The sequence below is a fragment of the Callorhinus ursinus genome, unplaced genomic scaffold (genome assembly GCF_003265705.2).
Source record: "Callorhinus ursinus isolate GAN/ISIS: 27379988/994484 unplaced genomic scaffold, GSC_fseal_2.0 scaffold71, whole genome shotgun sequence".
Classification (NCBI taxonomy): Eukaryota; Metazoa; Chordata; class Mammalia; order Carnivora; family Otariidae; genus Callorhinus; species Callorhinus ursinus.
In genome coordinates, this window is record NW_027397133.1 from 4800431 (window position 1) to 4821317 (window position 20887).

The 20887-nt window shown below is 59.8% G+C and overlaps 1 protein-coding gene across 1 annotated transcript in view; it reads right to left on the reverse strand.

Moving 5' to 3' along the window:
• Positions 1 to 1941: 1941 nt before the first annotated feature.
• The window catches only part of PPP1R37 (protein phosphatase 1 regulatory subunit 37), a 39726-nt gene continuing 20780 nt past the window's right edge, over positions 1942 to 20887 (reverse strand). The window contains exons 2-13 of the mRNA XM_025850100.2: positions 9693 to 9790; positions 8199 to 8244; positions 7849 to 7949; positions 7028 to 7147; positions 6434 to 6584; positions 6183 to 6338; positions 4832 to 4944; positions 4099 to 4240; positions 3844 to 4010; positions 2961 to 3702; positions 2522 to 2612; positions 1942 to 2425 (exon numbers count right to left, since the gene is read on the reverse strand). Of these exons, the coding sequence (XP_025705885.1) occupies positions 2530 to 2612; positions 2961 to 3702; positions 3844 to 4010; positions 4099 to 4240; positions 4832 to 4944; positions 6183 to 6338; positions 6434 to 6584; positions 7028 to 7147; positions 7849 to 7949; positions 8199 to 8244; positions 9693 to 9790 (1919 nt within the window). The 3' untranslated portion in view covers positions 1942 to 2425; positions 2522 to 2529. The remainder of the gene's footprint in view (positions 2426 to 2521; positions 2613 to 2960; positions 3703 to 3843; positions 4011 to 4098; positions 4241 to 4831; positions 4945 to 6182; positions 6339 to 6433; positions 6585 to 7027; positions 7148 to 7848; positions 7950 to 8198; positions 8245 to 9692; positions 9791 to 20887) is intronic.

A 20887-nucleotide genomic window follows, 5' to 3' on the forward strand; every position in this document is an offset into this window, starting at 1 on the left:
GACATGGACCTAGGATGCTGGTGTCACCCCTCTGGGCACCTTCAGAGTTCTCACTGGTCAAGGAGCCACACACTCGGGCCCGTGGTGTGCCCGATCCAGTCCAGTTGGGAGACGGGACCAACACTTAACCTACATTGCATGACGAGAGCTCGAGAGTGTGACTTCTGAGGGGACAGACCCAGAGGGAGCCAAGAGCTCTGTGAAGTCACCCACGCTCAGGCCCTGGGGCCTGGTGGAGGTACTGACCTCACATTCCTTACTCCAAGGCTGGGCACAGCATCCCACCTCCACTGGCCAACGATGGCCTCCACGTGGACACAGGGCAGAGCGCCGGCCTGTGACTTCCGCTGGGGCGGCCAGCTTAGCTGCATGGCTAAGCCGGTGGTACAGACCTGCACCTGCTGGGGGAGGTTCTCCAACGGCAGCGGGGAGCCTGCCCAAGAACGACGCTCCCCAGAGACACACGGGGACCGTGACAGTTAGGTCGGTGTCTGCAGGTGTGGGACTGGGGCCGATATGTCCCTTCCCTTTGGCCTCCCTTCAGCCGACCTGGCTCGGGCTTCCATTTCTCACCACCTCCGGTCCAGGCTGACACACATTAGCAGCAGGAGTAGGCGTGAACTAACCTGCCAACAGGCTGGGAGCAGGCCTGTGGACTCCAGGCCCCGGGAAGGAGCTGTAGGTCCCTGTTCAGTGGAGCCACGCGGTGGTCAAACTGTGGCCACTGTGTCTCTTAGACTCTGACAAAGTCTGAGTCCGACAGAGCTAGAGTTGGGATGTCCCAGAGTGGCTGGTGTAGCCGGGAAGGCTCACTGTCCCCCAGCACTCACGGTCCCCTCTGTGGGGTCCGTGGAGCTTTCCTGCTGGCGACTTGCACCTCGGGGAGGCCACGGGGCTGATTCTTGCCAACAGGAAGGGAGCACCAGTGATGTGCATCCCCTTCCCATCGTGCCCACGAGTGAAGAAGGTCTGCCTTGTCCAGTTTCCCCTACCCCCCCCCCCCGTCTGCCCACCGGATACAGGGGCTCCTGAGGCCCTAAGGAGTGGCAGAGCCACAAGGGCGAGGCCTGGACCCGCCTGTCACTTAGGGGAGAACAGCTGCCCGCTACCTAACCATCCACAAGCGTGGAAATAACATCTCCCATGTGGTGGCACTGAGATCTTTACGACTGGGTACAGCGTCTAGCCCAGTAATAAAAGGGATTCGGTGTGTCTTCACAACAAGTTCCAGGAGTGTCTGGGTGGCTGAAGGCAACGGGGAGAAAATACTTGGCCGAAGGGACCCCCCCTTGCGATCCCGGACTGATCCAGGATCCAGCTGGAAAATCAGGAGCACCACACAGTTGGTGCCTGGGGGTCCCCTGGGGCTGCTAGGACCAAGTCCCACAACCTGGGTGGCCTAGCACCAGAAATGTACTCTCCTGGTTCCCAGGCTTGAAGTCCGAAAATGTGTCTGCAGGGCCACGCGCCCTCGGAAACGTGGAGCACCTGAGGCCACGGGGGCAAAAGTGGGGGCCTATTCCCCCTGTGCCGTGGGTGGTTCACCTCCATCACACCCTGGGAGCCTAGGCCTGAAGCTGGAAGATATTTTTGGGGTTGTTTTCCTCTGGAGAAACAGGACTGTGAACTGGATGGTAAGGGAGATACAGGAGCGCGGACATGGAAAAAAAAAAATGGGGGTGGGGGGCAGGGCACCGGGGCAGGGAGTGTTGTGGGAAATGTGGCTGTTGCCTCCCCGGCCTCCCTGCTTTCCTTGGGGGGACCCCTAGCACCAGCCCCGCAGACGTTCCCCGGGGGGCTGGCTGGGCCCTGCGCGCCCCACTCCCTGTGCCCACAGCTCCCGCACGGCACAAGCAGAGAGTAGGCGAGTGCGGTGAACCCAGCTCTGGTTTATTAGAAAAGGTGTGAACAGAGTTGCACCGACAGGAGTAGCCCCTCCCCCCCCCCCCCCCCCCCCCCCCAGCCCTGGCCCTCACTCTGCCTGGGGTTGCTCTACCAATGTCCTCCACCACCACTCACTGCCCCTCCCTCGTCATGCCTCCTGCCTGGCCCTGCACCTGGGGGGCACCGGGGCGCCATCCCACCACCACCCAGGACTGCTGCCCTCCACGGGGCAAGCCTGGCCGAACAGGCCGTCTGGAAAAGGCGTCCAGCCTCGTGGCTGATGTCCTCGGAGAGCTCCTCCTCCCATCCCCCCAACCCAGAGCCTTCGAGTGCTGGACACAGAAATAGTGCTTAAGTCAGGGCGGGGAGGGCAGTCCCTGTGGCTCCTGCGCTCTGTGTAGTGTTGCTGTGGGGGGCAGGGGTCCCCAGAAAGGCCCCCCACACCCCTGGTGGCCCAGGCCTCAGGAAGGCTGGGGGTGAGGGTGAGCAGATTCTCATGGCTCTGGCCTCAGCTCATCGAAGACTGACCGGAAAAAAGGAACTTGGGGAGAAGAGATTGGGGGAGGGCCTGTCAGAGCCAGGGGCTCTACTGCCGGACCCCAGAACCCCTGCCCTCTGGCCCTGGCCCCCGCCTCACCTAAAGTGTCACAGTGTCTCCTGCCCAGATTCCTGACTGGCTTCCAAAAGCAGCTCCTCGAGCTCCTTCTCATTCTTGGAGCAGCTCAGTTCTGCAAGGGGAGAAGGGGCAAGCAACCTCCAGTCAGGCAGGTGGGGATGGGGGGGACCCCAGGCCATCCCCACCAGCCCTGCCCAAGTCTGGCCCTCAGGGCAGCACAGGGCCCGGGTACCACTGAGACCATCAGACTCCAGTCAGCACACCTCGCCTGCTCCATACCAGGGAGAGCTCCCAGGGATCCAAGGGAAACAAGGTGGGGGCCGAGGACCAAGTTCTTGTTCCTACCCCCTTCACAGGCCATTTTAAAGGGAACACTGAAGCCCATCGAGGGGCAGGTGCTTACCCGGGGTCACACCAGCACCCAGGGCCTGCTGTCACCCTGCCCCGGAGCCCCACTCACCGTGTTCCAGGCCACAGCTGCCCGCCTTGGCCTCAGGCCCCGGGGGTGGCTCTGGAGGCAGTGCGAGGGCAAACTCGGGCTTCAGGCCGTTGGGCAGCGGTGGCCCTGACTGAGGTGGCTCCAGCTGTGACTGAGGCTCCGACACCCCTGGGTCCAGAGTGCCGATGGCCTCAGCTGGTGGCAGGCCAGGTGAGGTGGGCAGGGAGGATAAAGCAGGAGCAAGGGGGGAAGGGGGAGAAGGAGGGGCGGGGGGTGCCGGGAGCTCTGCCCTCTCGGGCGGACTCTCAACCCGAGTCACCACAAACACTTTGTGGCCCCGGCCTGGGCTGGACACAGAAATGCGCTGCTCAGTGGGGGAGGCGGGGCTGCCTGGGGGGCTCCTGTCCCCAGGGCCCAGGGAGTCCGAGGGGGGCACCAGGGCGGGGCAGGGGGCCTCGGCCCTCTCCCCCTCCTCCTCCTCCGCACCCTCCTCCTCGGAGTCCGAGTCTGAGTCTGAGTGCGGCCGGGCGCTGGGGCCGGGGGCCCCATTCTGCTGGGCCCTGGTGGCGGGCTCGTCCCCAGCCTCCTGGGCCCTGGGCTCCTGGCCGGGCTGCGGCTCAGTCATGGAGATCTCGGGCATGGAGGCGGAGAGCTGCAGCCGCTGCTCCTTCTCGTCCTGCTCGCGCGCCAGCATGAAGTTCTGCTTGCAGCCATTCTGGATCTCTGCGAGCAGCGCCTTCTGCGTCTCGATAAAGCTCTTCACCTGCAGGTGGAGCGGGCCTGGCTAGGGCTCTGCACAGCCAGTGCCCACGACGGACCCTGCAGTCGCCCTGGGCCAGCCTGGAACCCAACCCCTCCCCCCCCCCACCGCTGGAGGCCTCAGGGAAGAGCCCACTCAGCTCACCGCCTCCTTCTTGGGCTCACGGTCGAGGTCGAGGCGCAGCAGTGAGTGGTTCACCTTGAGGGCCAAGGACAGTGCCATGAGCCCGCCCGTCTTGATCTCGTTCTCCCGAAGGTCCAGTCTCAGGAGGCGGGGGCTCTCGGCGATGAACTCCGCCACCGCCACCGCGCCTGGGAGGGGGACCGCAGGGGCTGGCCATGGGCTAGCCGCCCGCCGAGCCCACCTGCACCGCCCCCTCGGCCCGGCCCCGCGCCCTACCCTCGCACGTGAGCTTGGTGGAGGTGAGGCCAAGGCGCAGCACACTGCGGTTGCTGATGAGGCCGTTCTTGAGGTTCCGCACGCCCTCGTTCCCGATGGGGTTGTGGCCCAGGTTCAGCGTCTCCAGGCTGTGTGTGTGTGGCTAGAGGGGGCCGCACGTGAAGAGTGAGGAAAGGCCCAGAAGGCCAATCAGGAAAGAGGCAAACCCAAGCGCTCCCTCTTCGGCAGTGCCACCCAGACAGTCCTGCTTAAGGCCAGATGCTTCGTGGACTCGGAAGCCGCCCCAGTGCCAGCCAGCTGCCCTGTCCACTCCCCGGCCCGGGCCCGCATCCCGAGGGCTCGGCGCACACACCTGGCCGTTGGTCATTCTTAACTTGGACGTGAGTCTTTGTAGCCTGTGGGCTTGCTTTAAATACCATGTATTTATGTAAAAAGATGTAACCCGCCCTGAAGGCTTCCAGAGAATACTAACTTTCTATGCAGAACATGTTCACCTCGTGCACAACATGGTACTAGGCTACCGTGCCAGACGCAGGGAGACAAGGGCAACATGAGAAAGGCTACTTTCCTTAGGACAGAGAGGCTGCGGAGGCTGAGGGAGAGCAACCCGCGCTGAAAGGGCTCCTGCAAAGGGTCCCTGAGGGGCAGGGTGGGCAAGACGGGGGGCAGAGGACGGGGCTGAGAGGCGGTGCTGGAGCCGTGGCGCCCCCTCCCCACCCCCGGCCCGACTCACCAGCGTCATGCCCAGGAAGGCCATGCCCGTGTGTGTCAGCTGGTTGTTCCACAGCACCAGGGTCTCCAGCCCCTTCTTCTGCTCCTTGAGGCCCTCACAGATGTAGGCCAGACCTGGAGGGGACCCATGGGCAAGTCCCCACTGTGGTCCAGGCGCTTCTCCAGGGGACACCGGTGGGGAGCCACTGCTACCCCAGAAGAGCGCAGAACCTCCCGGAGCTTCGCCCTCCCGTCGGCCTGCCTGCCCGGCACCCCCCCCCCCCCACCCCAGACTCTGGCCTGGCCACCTCCTGCCTCGGCCCAGCACCCATGGCTCGCTCCCTGGTGCCTGGGCTGGAACATCCCTCTGTCTGCTTCAGTTTTCTCCAGGGCACATCTCACCATCTGACAGACTGCATATTCTATTAATTTACCGTGGCAGTGTCTCTCCCGAGGGCAGAGATCTCTGTCTCAACAGGCCTGGCACGTGCTAGGTGCTCAGTAAATGTGGTTGTCTGGGCCCGGCCACCCTGGGCGAAGGAACTGGCCTGGATGCCCTATGCTGTCTCCCCAGCGCTCTCCTCACACTGAGGCCCGGAGACCCTGCTCAACAGTGAACCAGGAGGACACAGAGTTCCTACCACTAGCTACTTCCTCTCCCTTCCCATTTACCCTCTAGCCCACTCTGGCTTTTCCCCCGCAAATACCCAACATCTAGGCTCTTTCTTAACTCAGGGCCTTCTATTCACTCTGCCTGGATTCTTTTCCCAGTTTTTTTTTTTTTTTAATTTATTTATTTGAGAGAGAAAGAAAGCAGGGTAGAGCGGGGGAGAGGAAAAGAGAATCTTAAGCGGACTCTGCGCCGAGCACGGAGCCTGACGTGGGGAACCTGAGCCAAAACCAAGAGTCGGACGCTTCACCAACTACGCCACCCAGGCACCCCTTCCCAGGCTTTTAAAAGGGCTGGTTCCATTCTTGCCCTCCACATTGCTGCCCAGAGGTCACCTCCCTGCACCATCTTAAATGGCCTCTGACTGACCCTCTGTCCCAACAAGGGTTGTTTCCTTCAGGTCACTTTTTCCAGAGAATAATTATTTTAATTATTTGTTCAATACCTCACTTCAACCTGCAGGTCTTCGCTGAGCTGCCCCCTCCTCTAGGACGCCCTCCCTGGGCTCCCACAGCCCAGCCCAGTCTGAGCTGTCACTGCCTGGGATGGTCTGTCTTCCCTACTGGACTGTGAGCCCCATGAGGGCAGGGCTGGGATCATCCTGGCCACCCCCTTGTCTCCAGCACCATGGGGCACCTGGCTAGGCACACAGTGGGTGCTCAGTGGCTGGAGTGGGGTGGGCGTGGGCAGGCCTCTCACACACCTGAGTCCAGCACATGGTTGTTACGGAGGTCCAGGATCTGCAGGGAGGAGTTGAACTTGAGCAGGTTGCCCAGCTGGGCCGAGTCTTGCAGGCCGTTGAGCTTGTTGTCGGCCAAGTAGAGCTCCCGCAGATTCACGTTCATCTTCAGTGCCGTGGCTGGGGGAGTGCGGGGAGAGCACAGTGACTGGCTGAGCCCAGGGCCCCAGCAGGCAGCATGTTACTGATCCGCCTCCCCTGGCCCCAGAGCTCACCAAGCAGCATGAGGGGTCGCCCTGACAGGCTGGCGTTTTCCAGATGCAGCACTGCTAGGCTACTGCGGATGCGCAGGGCGCGGGCCACGAAGGGCGCCGAGTGGTCCAGCAGGGGTGTGTTTCGGGCATCCAGGTACTGTAGGCAGCTCGTCTGTTGGGGCAGGGGCAGGGCTGGAACAGGCTGGCCCCAGCCCTCCCAGTCCCCAGGGATCTCCCAGCCCCACGTCCCAGTGTGCAGCGGGGCAACTGTGTCTGTGAGGGATGGCCCGGCCTGCAGGTAAGCAGGCAGGGCTGGTGACACCTGAGCTCCCGGACTCCTGTGCAGCAGATGCCCTGGACATGAGTGAAGCGGGGGCAACCACAGCCACCTCCTAGGGATGGGTTACGGGCAAGTGAAGAAGGAAAGATGCTTGAAAGGAGATAAAGGAGCCAGGGTTGGCCTGAGGCAGGGCACCCCTTGGCATTGGGACAACGACACTCCAAGGGCTCATGAAAACCAGGCCCTAAGGGACGGGTGTCCTGAGAAGGCACCCTGGACCCCTCTGCGGTCGAGCCCCTTCTACCCTGGGGGGGGCACAGATGAGAGGCGCCTACCTTGCGCATCATGTGGGCAGCGGCCTGCCAGCCCCGAGTGCCAATGTGCTTGTTAAAGGAGATGTTGAGGTGGGTGGCTGACTCATAGTATTCAATCATGTCGAAGAGGGCCGAGGCACCCTGGGGGCCGAGACAACAGGGTTCAGACTCAGGTTGAAGCAGACCCAGGAGGCCAGGAGGTGGGGGACAAGCAACTAAGGGGTGGGGAGGGCCCTGATCCTGCCCCGGCACCTCTGGGTTCTACGAACCAACTTCGCCCTTCCTGCTGGAATCCATCTGCTTTCTCCTACTTGTTACCCCACCCCTGCCAGCAGGTGGGCTAATACTTCCCAGAACTGGGACAGGCCCCTGGAGTACCTGGGCCTCAGTCCTCCAGGACCCCACCCCCAGGTCTCCTGGTGGTCTCTGAGTCTGGGGAGGTGAGGACACCTGGGCCCAAATGGGGAGGCTGCTATCTGCATGTTTCTCAAACTCTCTCTTACAAGCACTGTGATCCCCAGTGGGGGTTCCTGAAAAGGTTTCTGGTGGCCACACACCTGCCCCCACTAAGGCCCAGCTCCCCAAGTCCTTCCCTTGCTTACAAAGGCCCTGCCTCTGGGGGGGGTCTATGAGATCCCTTTTCTGGGCCCTGCCCCAGAGTCCCATATGCCCCACATCCACTCTGGTCATTTTGGCTGCCTCCTTCCTCATCTTGTCCTTCAAGAGGCCCGGCCCAGCCTCTGCCAAAGGGGACTCTTCCTCCTGCAGTGCGCCCCCCCCCAAACCTCAAAGGGGACAGGGAGCTGGGGGCATAGGTCGCGGTGGTGGCAGGAGCTGCTCACATCTTCATCCAGGTTCGTCTGCTCCAGATCCACGACCCTGAACTGCAGCCTCTTGAAGACCTCCTCCAGGGCCTCACAGGTCTTGTAGTCGAGCTTCTCACCTGGAACACGATGGAGTGCACCTCTGTGTGTGCTCGCATGCTTGGGGGGCTGGCTGGAAATGGGGGCTCTGGGCAGAGGGAGGACTCGCTGTACCCGCCTCCCCTCAGGGAGGGCACCCACACCTCTCAGGAACCCCACGGCCCTGGGCTAGCCTGCTCTTACGGCAGGATCTGCCGGCCCAGACCCACCTCAAGAGGCTCTGGCCCTGCCCGCTCCCCGGGAGTCCCGGCCTCTGTCCCGACACGCACCTTTCAGGTCCAGACAGTCAATGCGGTGTCCAAGGTCCGTGAACTCCTAGGAAAACAGAGGGGTCAGGGCTGAAGGCAGGAAGACACCCTCAGGAGCAGGGCTGGACCCTGACAGTGGGGCAGGCGGGGCTCTGATCTGGCTCTGTTTCTGAGGTGAGGCAGTGTTCTGGGGTAGAGAGCGGGGCATTCTGTACCCACAGGGCCTGGGCCAGGTAGGGGCACCGCCCCTCCGGCTCAGCTGAATGGAGCATTCCAGGCAAGAAGGGGCAGCCAGCACAAAGGCCGTGAAGCAGGTGCAAAGGTGGGGAAGGCGGACAGGCGTGGGGGTGCAGGCCGGGCACCAGGCCCCACACGGAGAGCACTCAGTAAGGAGGAGGAAAGGCACCAGTCAGATGTCTGCCCGGCCCTCCTTGGCTATGAGCCCAGCCCCACCCCCACTGGGTGCCAGGTTCTGTTCTCTGGGTTCCACACACATTAGCCTGTGCGGCCCGTGCTGCGACGAAGCCATACACACACAAAAGGCTATGGGCCGGCCTGGCCTAAGTCCACTTGCTAGTGAGGGACAGGCTGGTCTGATCCAGCTGCTGGGGGCCCCAGGACCCACACCGCTGGCTCCCACACTGAGGGGCCGTCTTTCCCTGGAACTGCCAACAGGCCCTTCTGGGAACTGCCCCAGAGAACCCTTCACCCTGGGGTGCAGAGCTGGGTGGAGAGCATGTCTGCTCACAGCAATGCCGTCTGAGGGAGCGACAACCCTAGAAACAAGCAACCTTGGAACATTCTGGAATGACCCATCCGGAGGGAAGGCACTAAGGTGGTGCTTTACCAACACGCCCAGGCTGGGCAGGCAGCAGGAAAGGCACCTGTGGGACACAGCTACAGGGGACATGCCACGGGCACAGCTGCACCCCATTCACGTAGACAAAGAATGTGTCCTTGGGTCTGTGGGCTTCTGGACAACGAGCTGCCCTCTGACAAACGCACAGGCAGGGCCAGAGGGCGAAAACCTCAAGCTGCCAACAGCGGAACTCCCAGGAAATGGGACTTGAGTAAGAAGTGAGAAGTGGATTTTGCTTTTTATGCCTGTAGTATTATAACTTAAAAAAAAAAAAAAGTGTATGCAGAACGTATAGAGACCATAAAGAATAAACGTACGTATGGCTTTTCCCCTGGGGAACTGAATTTCTTCGGGGAGTGACAGTTAAAATTCTTACTTTATATCATTCCACACTGTTTAAATATTCATAAAGAGCCTGATTGCTTTTACGACTGAACAGAGGACTTTCCAGGATGTATTTACATGGGCCCTGGGCTAGGTAGCCGGGCGGGGGGGTGCTCTGTGCACCTTTCCCTGCTCAGGGCGGACCCCAGAGGCCCGGAGGCTGCTGGGGGGGGGGGGGGGGGGGGAGGGGACAGAGAAAGAAAAGCTTCACCCTGGGGACCCCCCCGTCCCCCTCCCCTCGCTCTGACTGCACCCCACCCCTGTCCGGGTACCTGGAGCTGCCGGAGGAGCTTGGGGATCTGTCTGCAGTTCAGCTTCTGGCAGGCTTGCTTGTAGGCACCAATGACCTCATCCACGGTCACGTTCTGGGCTGCAGGTACAGAGGACCCAGGCCTGTGATGCTCCGCACCCTGGGCGCCCCTTCACCCCCTGCCCCCCACGCCCAGCCTCCACAACAAAACGCCCCTTCCGATGACTCATTGAGTTCTGCCCTCCCGTCAAGGCCCCTCGATGCCACTGCTGCCCTGTGGAGGTGGCCCCAGGGCCCCCAAATGAGTCAGCCCCTCCCTCCACACCTTCCCATGGCTCCTCGAGCAGCTCTGCACAAACATCACGCAACTAACATCACAGAACTTTTCTGCTTGTCTGGTTGTCTCCCCTACTAAATGGGGAGGGCAGGACTGGCTCTATCCTGGTCACCACCTTGTCCCAACACTGTCCAGCCCAGGGCCAGGCCCAGAGCAGGTGTTCAATTTGTGTGTGTGTGTGTGTGTGTTTTCCTAGATGAGAGAATGAATCTGTACTTTGATGCTATGAGGAATCTGAGCCCAGAGAGGTGAAGCACCTTGCCCAAGGACACACAGCCGTGAGGGGTGGAGTGGGGAAGTGAACTCTGCTCTTAACTGTGATGCATGTGGCCTCTCAGAGTCCCCACTCCTGAAAGAACACCCTCAACAGCAAAAAACATCCCCCGACAGCTACTCGGCACGGGGCCTCCAGTTTGGGGGACACGGCGGCAGTCAGAGGAGACGGGGTATGGCCCGGGTGCCCAGGGTAGCAGGCAGTGCTCACAGAATGAAGGGATGGAGCCCAGGCTCAACAGCTGCACAGCACAGTCCCTGGGAGGTCCAGGACCCATCACCACACTCCAGACAAGGCTGGCCTGTCTGTCTGCACAGATCTGCCTTCTGTGGACATTCCATAAAGACAGAGGTAAGCAGGGTGCCTGGGTGGCTCAGTCATTAAGCGTCTGCCTTCAGCTCAGGTCATGATCCCAGGGTCCTGGGATCAAGCCCCGCATCGGGCTCCCTCCTCAGGGGGGAAGCCTGCTCTCCCTCTCCCACTCCCGCTGCTTGTGTTCCTGCTCTCGCTGTCTCTCTCTGTCAAATAAATAAATAAAATCTTTAAAAAAAAAAAAAAAAAGACGGAGATAAGCAGTATGTGGCTTTTTGTAGCCAGCCTCTCTTGTGGAGCACAGGGGTTTTGAGTTCCGGCCCCTTCACAGGACTGCACAGTAAATGCCTAATGTATACATTTTGTTTATCCATTCACTGGATAAGACATTCACACTGTTTTCAGTGTTTGTCTATGAAATATTGGATTCTGCCCCAGGGCAACCGGGAGAACAGGAAGGGAAGTCTCCGAGCAGGGGAGGGGCAGAGTCCGGCTCAGGTGGAGAAAGCTCTTGGCGTCAGCAGAATGGAGTGGGCCTGGGGACGACAGGGCAGGCAAGGAATGGAGCAGGAAGGGGGCCTTCTGGCACACCTCGGCCTACCCTCACCCTGCTGCCACCCTGGCCTGGCCCTCGGAGCCAGCAGGAGACCCTCTCGAAGCTTCCAGGTAAGCGTCTCCCAGTGGACTCTCCCTCCAGATCGCATCAAGCACTACCCTGTTTTCTAGGGGAGGAAACTGAGGCTCAGGGGGGAAAGCTGCCTCCCCGAGGCTGGGCAGCTGGTACAGGGCAGAGTTGTGCACCTGGCTCCAGAGCTTTCTCTCCACTGTGCTGGACCCGCTGTGCTGGAAGAAAGAAGCGGACAGAGGCCCCAGCTTACCCCCTCGCTTCCTCCCTGAGCGGAGATGCAGGTGACCAGCAGCCTCCCCGGTGCCAGCCACCTCCTGCCCACCCAGCGAGGGAGCTCTCTGACGCCTGGTGGCCCCCAGCTCAGGAGCTGGCCCTGCCAGGGAAGGCAGTCCCCGGGGCTCGAGCAGCTGCCTCAGGGGGTCCAACCAAGCTGGGTCTACTGACCCCCGAGGGTTCCTCACACATGAGGGAGGAAAAATGACCTCTCTACTTTCACTAAGTAAACTACAATGAAATGTAGCTCTTCCTTATTAACATGGGCAAAACACAGAGAGAGAGAAGAGAAGAGAAATAGTGTTTAGCAGACCCTGCGACTTCGTCATTGCTAGGAACGACAGGTGCTTCCACGCGGTGCACGGGCTGCCGCAGATTTTGAAAGCACATCACTTCTCTGAAGGTGGCAGTCACCAGAGCTCCTGCTCTCTCCCTGCGCCAGTGAGGAAGAACGCAAACACCGCGTTGCAATCTAAAAAAATTTTTTTGCTAACTGTATTTGGATATCCTTTGTAATCCTACTTTAGTTTTTGCCTTTAAAAATCATCACTTCAGGGCGCCTGGGTGGCTCAGTTGGTTAAGCGACTGCCTTCGGCTCAGGTCATGATCCTGGGGTCCCGGGATTGAGTCCCGCATCGGGCTCCCTGCTCAGCGGGGAGTCTGCTTCTCCCTCTGACCCTCTTCCCTCTCGTGCTCTCTCTCATTCTCTCTCTCTCTCTCTCTCAAATAAATAAATAAAATCTTTAAAAAAAAATAAAAATAAAAATAAAAAAATAAAAATCATCACTTCAGGGGCACCTGGGTGGCTCGGTCGGTTAAGCACCTGCCTTTGGTCATGATCTCAGGGTCCTGGGATCAAGCCCCAAATCAGTTTCCCTGCTCAGTGGGAAGCCTGCTTCTCCCTCCCCCCACCAGCCCCCCATTGTGCGCGTGCTCTCTCTCTGTCAAACAAACAAATAAATAAAATCTTAAAAAAAAACAAAACAAAACCATCACTCCAAAGGGTGCCCGGCTGGCTCCGTTGGTAGAGCAAGTGAATCTTGATCTCGGGGTGGTGAGGTCAAGCCCCACGTTGGGCACAGAGCTTAACAAAAAATTAGAACAAAATCATCACTCTGAGAAGGGGTGCACAGGCTTTATCAGATGCTCCCCCAGGCAAGCTCACTGCAAGAAAGGCCCCAAGGCTGGGTGGCCTGGTCACATCAGATGGGAATGAAGGAGGGCGTGGGCACACGGGGTGCCATCGCTAGCGGTTCTCAGCGTCCTAGAGCCTGCAGGAAGTAAGAATTCTAAGGACGCTCTCAAGCTGCAATCAATCCCTTAGGTGTTCAGTTTGGACATCCCAGATCCAGCATCCCAGCCCTGCCCGCTGGGTTGGTCTTTGTTCTGAGGAGCCTCCCGGTAAGCTTGAAGCCCAGGGTCTCTAACCTGGCCAGCTCCGCACCAGCCACAGCTGCCGGCCGGCCACCCCTTCAGCCAGGCGTCCGTGGGGTTTGCAGGCAGCACAGCCTCACACAAGGTCACCGCCAGAGCTCACAGAGGTCGCATCCACCCAGTCACTTACAGAAGGGGAAACAGAACAGGGGCCAGGAGGAGTGGACATATTTCCAGAAGTGGGAGAGCTCCTCAGGCCCGGAGTGACTTGGCGCCCCCTGGTGACAGGAATAACAACTGCAGCTTTGTCACTCCCCTCTCAAGCTGAGACACACTTTCGAGAGGGGACAGCACTGGGGAAAGACACTGAAGGCACAAGAGCGGGGGATAGGGAGGTGTTCAGCCAGTCCACGGCAGCCTGAGGGCACCCCCACCCCACCTCGATGGCCCCAACAGCACCACCAGCACACCCCAAGTCCTGGCGCGGCACCAGCGGGGACACGGGAGAGCGTCAGGTGGCTCAGCAGTGACTTTACGGTCATCGTTACGTATGCGGGCTTCATAGACGGATTAACGAAAACAAACTACCGTATTGTTTGGGAATGAGATGAAACGTATTCAAGTATAACAAAACTGAACCAATTTAAGAAAAAGTGGAAAGGTAACAGCAGCATGGGTGGTGCCAAGAAAAGACCGCGTGGCATCTAGGCGGCGGCTCACGCTGTGCCAGCCCCATGCCCAGCTTTCCATAAGCCGGCAGAACCCCAGGCCTGGCCCCCCTGCACGTCTGTTCGCTTGTGATGCTGCGGCGAAATGGTCAAGGGGAGAACAGGGTGAAAGTCTGAGGAGCGTGGACTGAGAGAGACAAAGCTCCCCAGCCCCGGTGTGGGGTCTCCAGCCTGGGGTCATCCACCCCCGGGCTTCCACAGCCTTAAGGAACCACACAGGCCTCACCACGGCAGGCACGAGTCAGTGAGCAGCTCCCTCAGCCGGCCGGCCCAGCCTAGAGACTGCAGAGTGAGGGCACAGCCAGGCCCTGAGTCCTCGCTGCCTCCCTCCCCGTCCACCTGGGGCTCCCTACCTGAGATACGTGGTCTCACAAAGTGGGTAAGAACACGGGCTCTGGAACCAGAGCGCCTGGGGTTGGATTCTGACTCCTAATTTAAAACTCTTGACGCTGAGCAAAGCGATTTCACCTCTGTGCCTCCATCACCTCATCCCTAAAATGGGGCGAGGGTGACTAACTCCTCGGCTACCTCTGGTGACAGAGTACGACTTCATCCCTCCGACCAGAGCTTAGCATACTCATCATAGGTGCACACGAACCCGTCACGGCCGTGTTTTCTCCCCTGCTGGAAAGCAGGGACCCAGAAGAGGCACGCAAGCACCTGTCCATTACAGAATGGCCGGTGAGGCCGGGTGGACACGCATGTGTGGGAGCAGGGGGGACATGTGTGCATGTGCGTGTGTATGTCAGGTCAGGGCTCAAACGTGTTCACTCAACTCCCCAGTCCAGTACCCTGAAGGTCCCACTCAAGCAGGGGCTGGAGTTCAAGTGGCTGTCAGAGAGGAGGGGACAGCAGCAAGTAAGGGAGAGCACGCGCCTGCTTGCCAGGGAAGGGGGATCCAGAGCTACTGGCCTGGGATCGGAAGAGCCGTCCTTGACCTGGCGAGGCTGTGACTGACAACTGCGACCACCGCTTCCCCTCTCTGAAAGGGACATCTGCAGGGTCTCAGATGACCTGCGAGGGCACTTGCTAAGCAGCCGCACGGTGCCAGGTCTGAGCAGGAGGCACGAGTAGACCAAGAGGACACGGATGGCGGGCACCGCTTCCAGGAACTGGGAAGTCACGGTGGGAGACCCGATGCTGAGGTACGTTCTAGGCACAGCTCGGAGATCCGAGGCTGGCAGAGTTACGACTCCATTTCCTAAGAAGGGGAGGCCAGCTCAGAGAGGGCAAGTCATCTGCGTGAGGTCCTGGGGCCAGGAGAGGCGGGACGGGAACACACAGCAGACCCGCGCTGGTCTGACACTGGAGCAGGGCTTCTCATACTGCTTTGGCCTGAGCAGGAAGGGCCCGGGGGCAGGGGCAGGCTGGGGGGCCCCCCCGGACTCTGGGTGGGGCACAGTGTGAGCTCTGGGGAGGGATGCTGCTGTGCAGCAGTCGGTGGGTGGGACCTCCCACGGGGGTGAGGCTCTGCAGCTCGCCCCAGCAGCTCATGCCAGTCTGCCATGACGCGGTTGTGAGGCACACGGAGCCTGCCTCCCCCTCCCAGCTGTGCTGGCCCTCACAAAGGGAGGGAGAGAAATCCAATGCCAGGCATCGGATGACAGGCAGAGAGACATCTGTGTCTGGTGCGGGGCTCTTGGCTGCACACAGGTGCAAAGGCACCCCGGAGACACAAGGAGAGGCTGGGCACCAGGGGGCGGCAATGACTCAGGCCATCCCTGCCAGCCTGGAGCTGGTGGGAGAGAGAAGACACAAGTCATCCCAGTGGGAATCAAAAACCAAGAAGCAACAGTGTGGGGAGGAAAGGGAAGGGGCAAGGGAGCAGGGGCCCGGCTCTCCCCGCTGGGGCTTCACATGGACAAGACAGCTACAGAGCAGTGGGCAGCGGCCCCTGGGAGGGGGAGGTGTAACAGGGCAGGAGCAGGCCCGGCAGGATCTAGCACAGCACGAGGGAGTGCATGGGAGGGCAGAGCTGGGAAGTGAGGACCCTGCTCTCTGCCTGAGACAGGAGCCACCAGGGCTGGGCACAGGGCAGTGACAGGAGCTACTTGAGGCCTGGGGAGGATTCTATTCCAGAGGAACGGGGTCTCTTGGAGACCGCTTTATACTGTGCCCAGTAACAAGGAGCCTGCCAGGGTGGGGACACCAGAGGAGACAAGTGAGGTTTAAGAGTGTGGGGGAGCCCAGAGCCCGGGGCCTGGGTTCTAATCCCCTTCCTAATCCGCCCCCCCCCGATCAACCCACAGCACGTGGCCATGACCTCCCAGGGCTGGCCTGCAGCATCAGCAGAGCCTAACTTGGGAGGCTGCCTGCCTCGCTCTTCCTATGCCACGAGGGAGGGGCACAATCACATCCACCCACTCGACAGACAGGAAACCAAGAATCTCGTGGCAGGTGGGTGGCCTGGCCCCAGCAGGACGGCATCTCTCCATGTGGGACCCAGGAACCGGGCTCTCGGGGCTCTTTCCTGCATGACTCCCCAGGCTTTGGTGCTCCCATGGCTTGAGGTCTGTGGAACCACCATCCTGCCCTAAACCAGGCCACTTGGGCGCACACCTTTGGGGCAGAAGCCTGGCTCAGAGGGGACCCGGCTGGTGTTCAAGGCACAGGCAGGCCTACAAACCCACAGCTGCACTGTGGACGCGGTGAGGCTGTCACCGTGTGTGTCAGACACACAACCCGTCCTCCCAGGGAGTGCTGCCTTGGCCTCAATGCCAGTCAAAGTACTGAATGGCCTGCTTCCCTGGCCACTCTCCCGCTGCCATCCTGGGACCCCAGTGGGACCATGCTCATTACCTCCACTCCCCACCGCCCCCCCCAAAGGTTCCAGGGGTGGACAGCAGTCAGTCCACAGCCCCGAGGCTGACCCTCATGGAACCAGCCACAGACGGTCCCAGGGCCATGCTGGAACTGTGCAGAAAGAGCTCTCCTCTGCAGGGCTGGGGCTGAGGTTACCTCTCATTTCTGGAGCTGCTGGTGGCCATCCTGGCATCCACCAGGAGGAGAGGGCCTCCCCAGGCAACTCAGAGGAAAGGTGAGCTCAGACGTTTGAGATCCTGGACCCAGCCAGGCCTGAAGCCTGACCATTCAGGATTCCTCAGGTCCATATCCAACAAATTCTCCCTTTTTCCTTCAGCTGCTTGGAGTTCAGCTTCTAATCCAGGAGAATTCCAACTTAGGTGCCATCTTGCCATTCATTCAGCAAATACCTCCCGAGGCCTACCACATGCCAAGTTCTGTGCTGCAGAGAGACGGGGATGGCTCTGACCTGGCCCCCACCCTCTGGGGGTCCTTGCTGGGGGGTGGAGGCAGGTATTCCGTAGGAAGGCGATGCGAACACCCCAGACTGAGCTAAAATGTGATAGTCAGGAGGGAGTCAGCTCTCAGAGGCCCCTTTTAAGCTCTGTCCATGGCCCTTTCCTTCCCCCAGGGCACGGTGCTCCAGCCACACCCCCAACTCTTCTTCCCAGAAGGCCCAGTGCTTCCACACACCTCATACCCTCCCTCCCCTCTCTCAGGTCAACTCTCAGCACAGATGTCTCCTCCTCCGGGAAGCCCTCTCTGACCTGCAGGCTGGGTCAGGCCCCCTTCTCTAGGGTTCCCCATCTCAGCCCTGCCCATTCTGAGCTGTCACTGTCTGGAGACAGGCCTGTCTCCTTCCACTGAACTGAGAACCCTAGGAAGACAGGCCAGGGGTGTGGTCCAGGCCGTGTCACCAACACTGCCCAGCATGGAGGCCAGGCACAGAGAAGGCACCAAGACCGGGGGAGGGAGTGGCAGACGGAGGGACGAGCTCACATCTGGCTGTTGTACTAGGCCTCTGAGCAGGAGGGGCCCACCTGTTCCGTGGGGAGAGACTACTGTGGAGGCCTGGCCGAGGGCCTCCCGGACCAGGAAGCCTGGAGGGAGGTGAGGATGCCGGGGCCTAGCCCTGCCAGCAACTACTCATTTTGTGACAGAGCGCTCCTTGCACAGAATGGCAATAGCTGCTCTTTAGCTCAGCCGCTTCCCTACCAGGCGCTCCGCCAGGCACTGCGCGCTGAGCTGCTCATCCTCACCAGAATGCTGCCGAGGAGCGTGCCAGCCCACTGCCCACCACACAGAGGAGGAGACCTCTCGTGACACTAAATGCTCTCCTAAGTCACGAAGCAGGGAGGAGGCAGAGGGATGGTCAAAGGCAGGAATGTCGAACCACCCCCCCACCGCCTGCCCACCCCCGTCCTACCTTGGTGCCCAGAGGTCCTCAGGCCCTCAGCTGCAGTCTGGACCAACAGGTTTGGGGCCTAGACATGCAGCCTTCTCTAATATCAGGTTAGGGAGGCTGCCAGAAGGATTCCTCTTTCTCTTTAGGGTTGCCAGGATCTGGAGTCCTGTCCCTTAGCAGAGCCACCCTCCGGGGCTCCTCACAGTGCCTGCTGAGACCCGAGTGGCTGCACTGGCTGGGCATGAGACGCACAGGTGTGGGGCCAGCCTGGTGTGCTCTCGTCCCGGGACAGCCCTCTCTCCCCCATGCCCCCACAATAAGTAGCCACTGATGTCCCCCACCCCGCCCCGCCCTATCCCAGAGCCTCCCTGCATGGTCTGCGAGACAAAACTGAAAGCAATCACAGAGGAGGAGCCCCATAGGCTGCAACAGAGGGTAGGGAGGGAACATGGAGGCAGGGAGGATGGGCAGACTGGGATCTGCTGGAAAGGGGACACCTAGAAAAGTCTCAGCGAGGACCTGAAGAGTGAGACAGCAGAGAGAAAGACATCCTGGGCGGAGGGAATTTTGTGAACAGGTACAGGCATGGAGACTGCGCAGTGTACCTGGGCAGTGAGCCACACAATCAGGAGGGCCTAGGGTGTGTGAGAGGAGGTGGGGGGCACCCATGGAGGGTCTCAGTCACCAAGCATGGGATAGGGGTGTCATCCTAGAGCCGTGGGTGGCAAAGCCTATATGCAGAAGAGGCAGGAGAGCAGAACTGGCCCAGTAGTCAAGGTACCTACTCAGTCCTTGTCAACGACAGAGGTGTCTGTTCATAAGGCCTCAGGACCTTTGCACCTGCTACCCTCTGCCCAGAGTGCTCTTTCACCTTTTCTCTCCATGGCTCTATCCCTCCCTGCCTGCCTTCGGGTCTCTGCTCCAACATTACCTCCTCAGAGGCCTTCCCTGACCACCCTAAATAAACAGTCCCCTTTGTCACTGTCCATTCCTGTATCCTGCTGCATTTTCTGTGTGGCACTTCTCACGACCTGACAAAGCTTTATACTCTGCTTAGGAGACAATGAGAAGGATTTTATTGCTTTTGTTCACTGAAGTATCCCCAGAAGAGTATGCAGAGGGCACACTGTAGGTGCACAATAAACATTCGTTGCTAGAACAAATGAACAGAGGTGGGGCAAAGAGTGGGTCTCTGGAATCGAAAGAAAAGGAGTCTGAGTCCCCAGTTCCACCCAGGCCAGCTGGGTGGACTCAGGGAAGGTTCCTTCTCTCTTGGGACCCGCATGGAGGCAGTGAGGATCTAGCTGTGATGAGGTCATGGGTGAGCACACGCTTAGCCCCCAGCTGATCAGGGCAAATGCCCTCCAAGCATCTTCATCAGGCGTCTAGTTCCTTCCTGCTCTCCTGAAATGCCACACACATTCCTCCCATGGCCTGGGCTGTCCCAAAGGGGGGTCAGGGGGCAGCACAGGGGCACAGCAACACAAAGCCTCCTGCAGCTTGACATAGGGAGGAGGCAAAGCCCCAGGCGCCTGAGGCCCCACCACCTCTGCTGTGTGGTCCCTGTCCCCTCAGAGCCAGGCATCTTATGCTGCCCAGGTGCAGACAGAGCTGCCCTGTCCCCACCCCCAAACCCCTCCCCAAGCCCCTCTGGGCACACGGGCAGCCTGAGGAGCCTCTCTGGTGCTCTGAGAAGCCATCATCTTGCCCCGACTCCCAGACTGATTTACAAGCCCGATCTCGTTTATGACTCCCAACAGCCCTGGGAAGCTTCCCAGAAGAGGTCTGGAGGTGGGAAGTGACTCGCCCAAGGACACTTTTCCAGCTGAAAGCAGAGGGAGGGTCTGGTCCTCATCTGCCAGTCTCCACGGCTGCCTTCCTGACCACTGGGCTGGCTTGTCTGTGGGCTCTTACCTACGTCTCCATGCCAGCCACCAGCACGGCCTCTTTCAGTCTGTTCCCCAAGGCAGAAAACTGAGTTTTAAAACACTTAAACACTCTGTGATCCGAGAATAAGGGAAGATACAAATGAAACAAAAGTATGCCAACACCATTCTCTACCTACCAGACAGGCCAAAGCCTACACGCTGGACAGCATGTACTGGTGACACTGGGAAGCAGGCGTGCCCTCAAGCGGCTGCTGAATATGCCAACCGTACGGTACAAGCCCTTCCACAGGCAGTCTGGCAATACCAGTCAGAATTCCAAAATCCAAATGCAGATACCCTTTGACCCCCCCCCCATTCCACTCTTGGAGACGCAGTGTACAGATACCCTTGCCAAGATGCAAAGATATATGCCTCTCCAGTGATTCACTGCAGGACCGTCTGCACCTGCAGAACGGGGCCCGACAGCACTACCCAACAATGGGGGAGCAGCTGATAAAGACCCGGACCACTCAGGGACCGGAACTCTCTGCGGCCAGAGAGAATGAGGACACTTGCTCTGAGCCAACAGGGAACAGTAGCCAAGATACGCTCAAGGGAAAAAAGCTAGGTGCAGAACAGTGTGCTCATGAATGCTACCTTTCATGAAACAGAAAATAAAACTCCGTGCTGTTAAAAAGCAAACGAACATGGGAGAGCCTGGCTGGCTCAGTCGGTGGATTGTGAGACTCTTGATCTCGGGGTCGTGAGTTAAAGCCCCATGTTGGGTGTAGTGATTACTTTAAAAAACAAACAAACAAACAAAAAAAACTAACAAAACTAACACAGAGATGGAGTACCAAGTGCAGCAGCTCAGGAATCTGGGAATGAAGGCACTCTGCCCCTTCCCTGGGCCTCACAGCTGCCCCCAAAACCACAACAGAGAGTGAAATGCGCCCTTGCCCATGTCAGTTACAACCCCTGACGCCCTGGGCTTTAAAACCACTGCCCCTGGGGGACGACCCCCTATCCTGCCAGGCTGGGCGCTCATTCCAGGACCTGGCATAGATCAGCATACTAGAGGGGACTCTGGGGGACAGCCGCTGGATGCCAAGAGGCCTGGACCTAGAGTGGGGCGGGGACATAGCCCAGACAGAGGGGAGGGGAGCAGCCAGTGGGTAGAGGGCCAGGTGCGGACTTCTGGCAGCCCCACCTACTT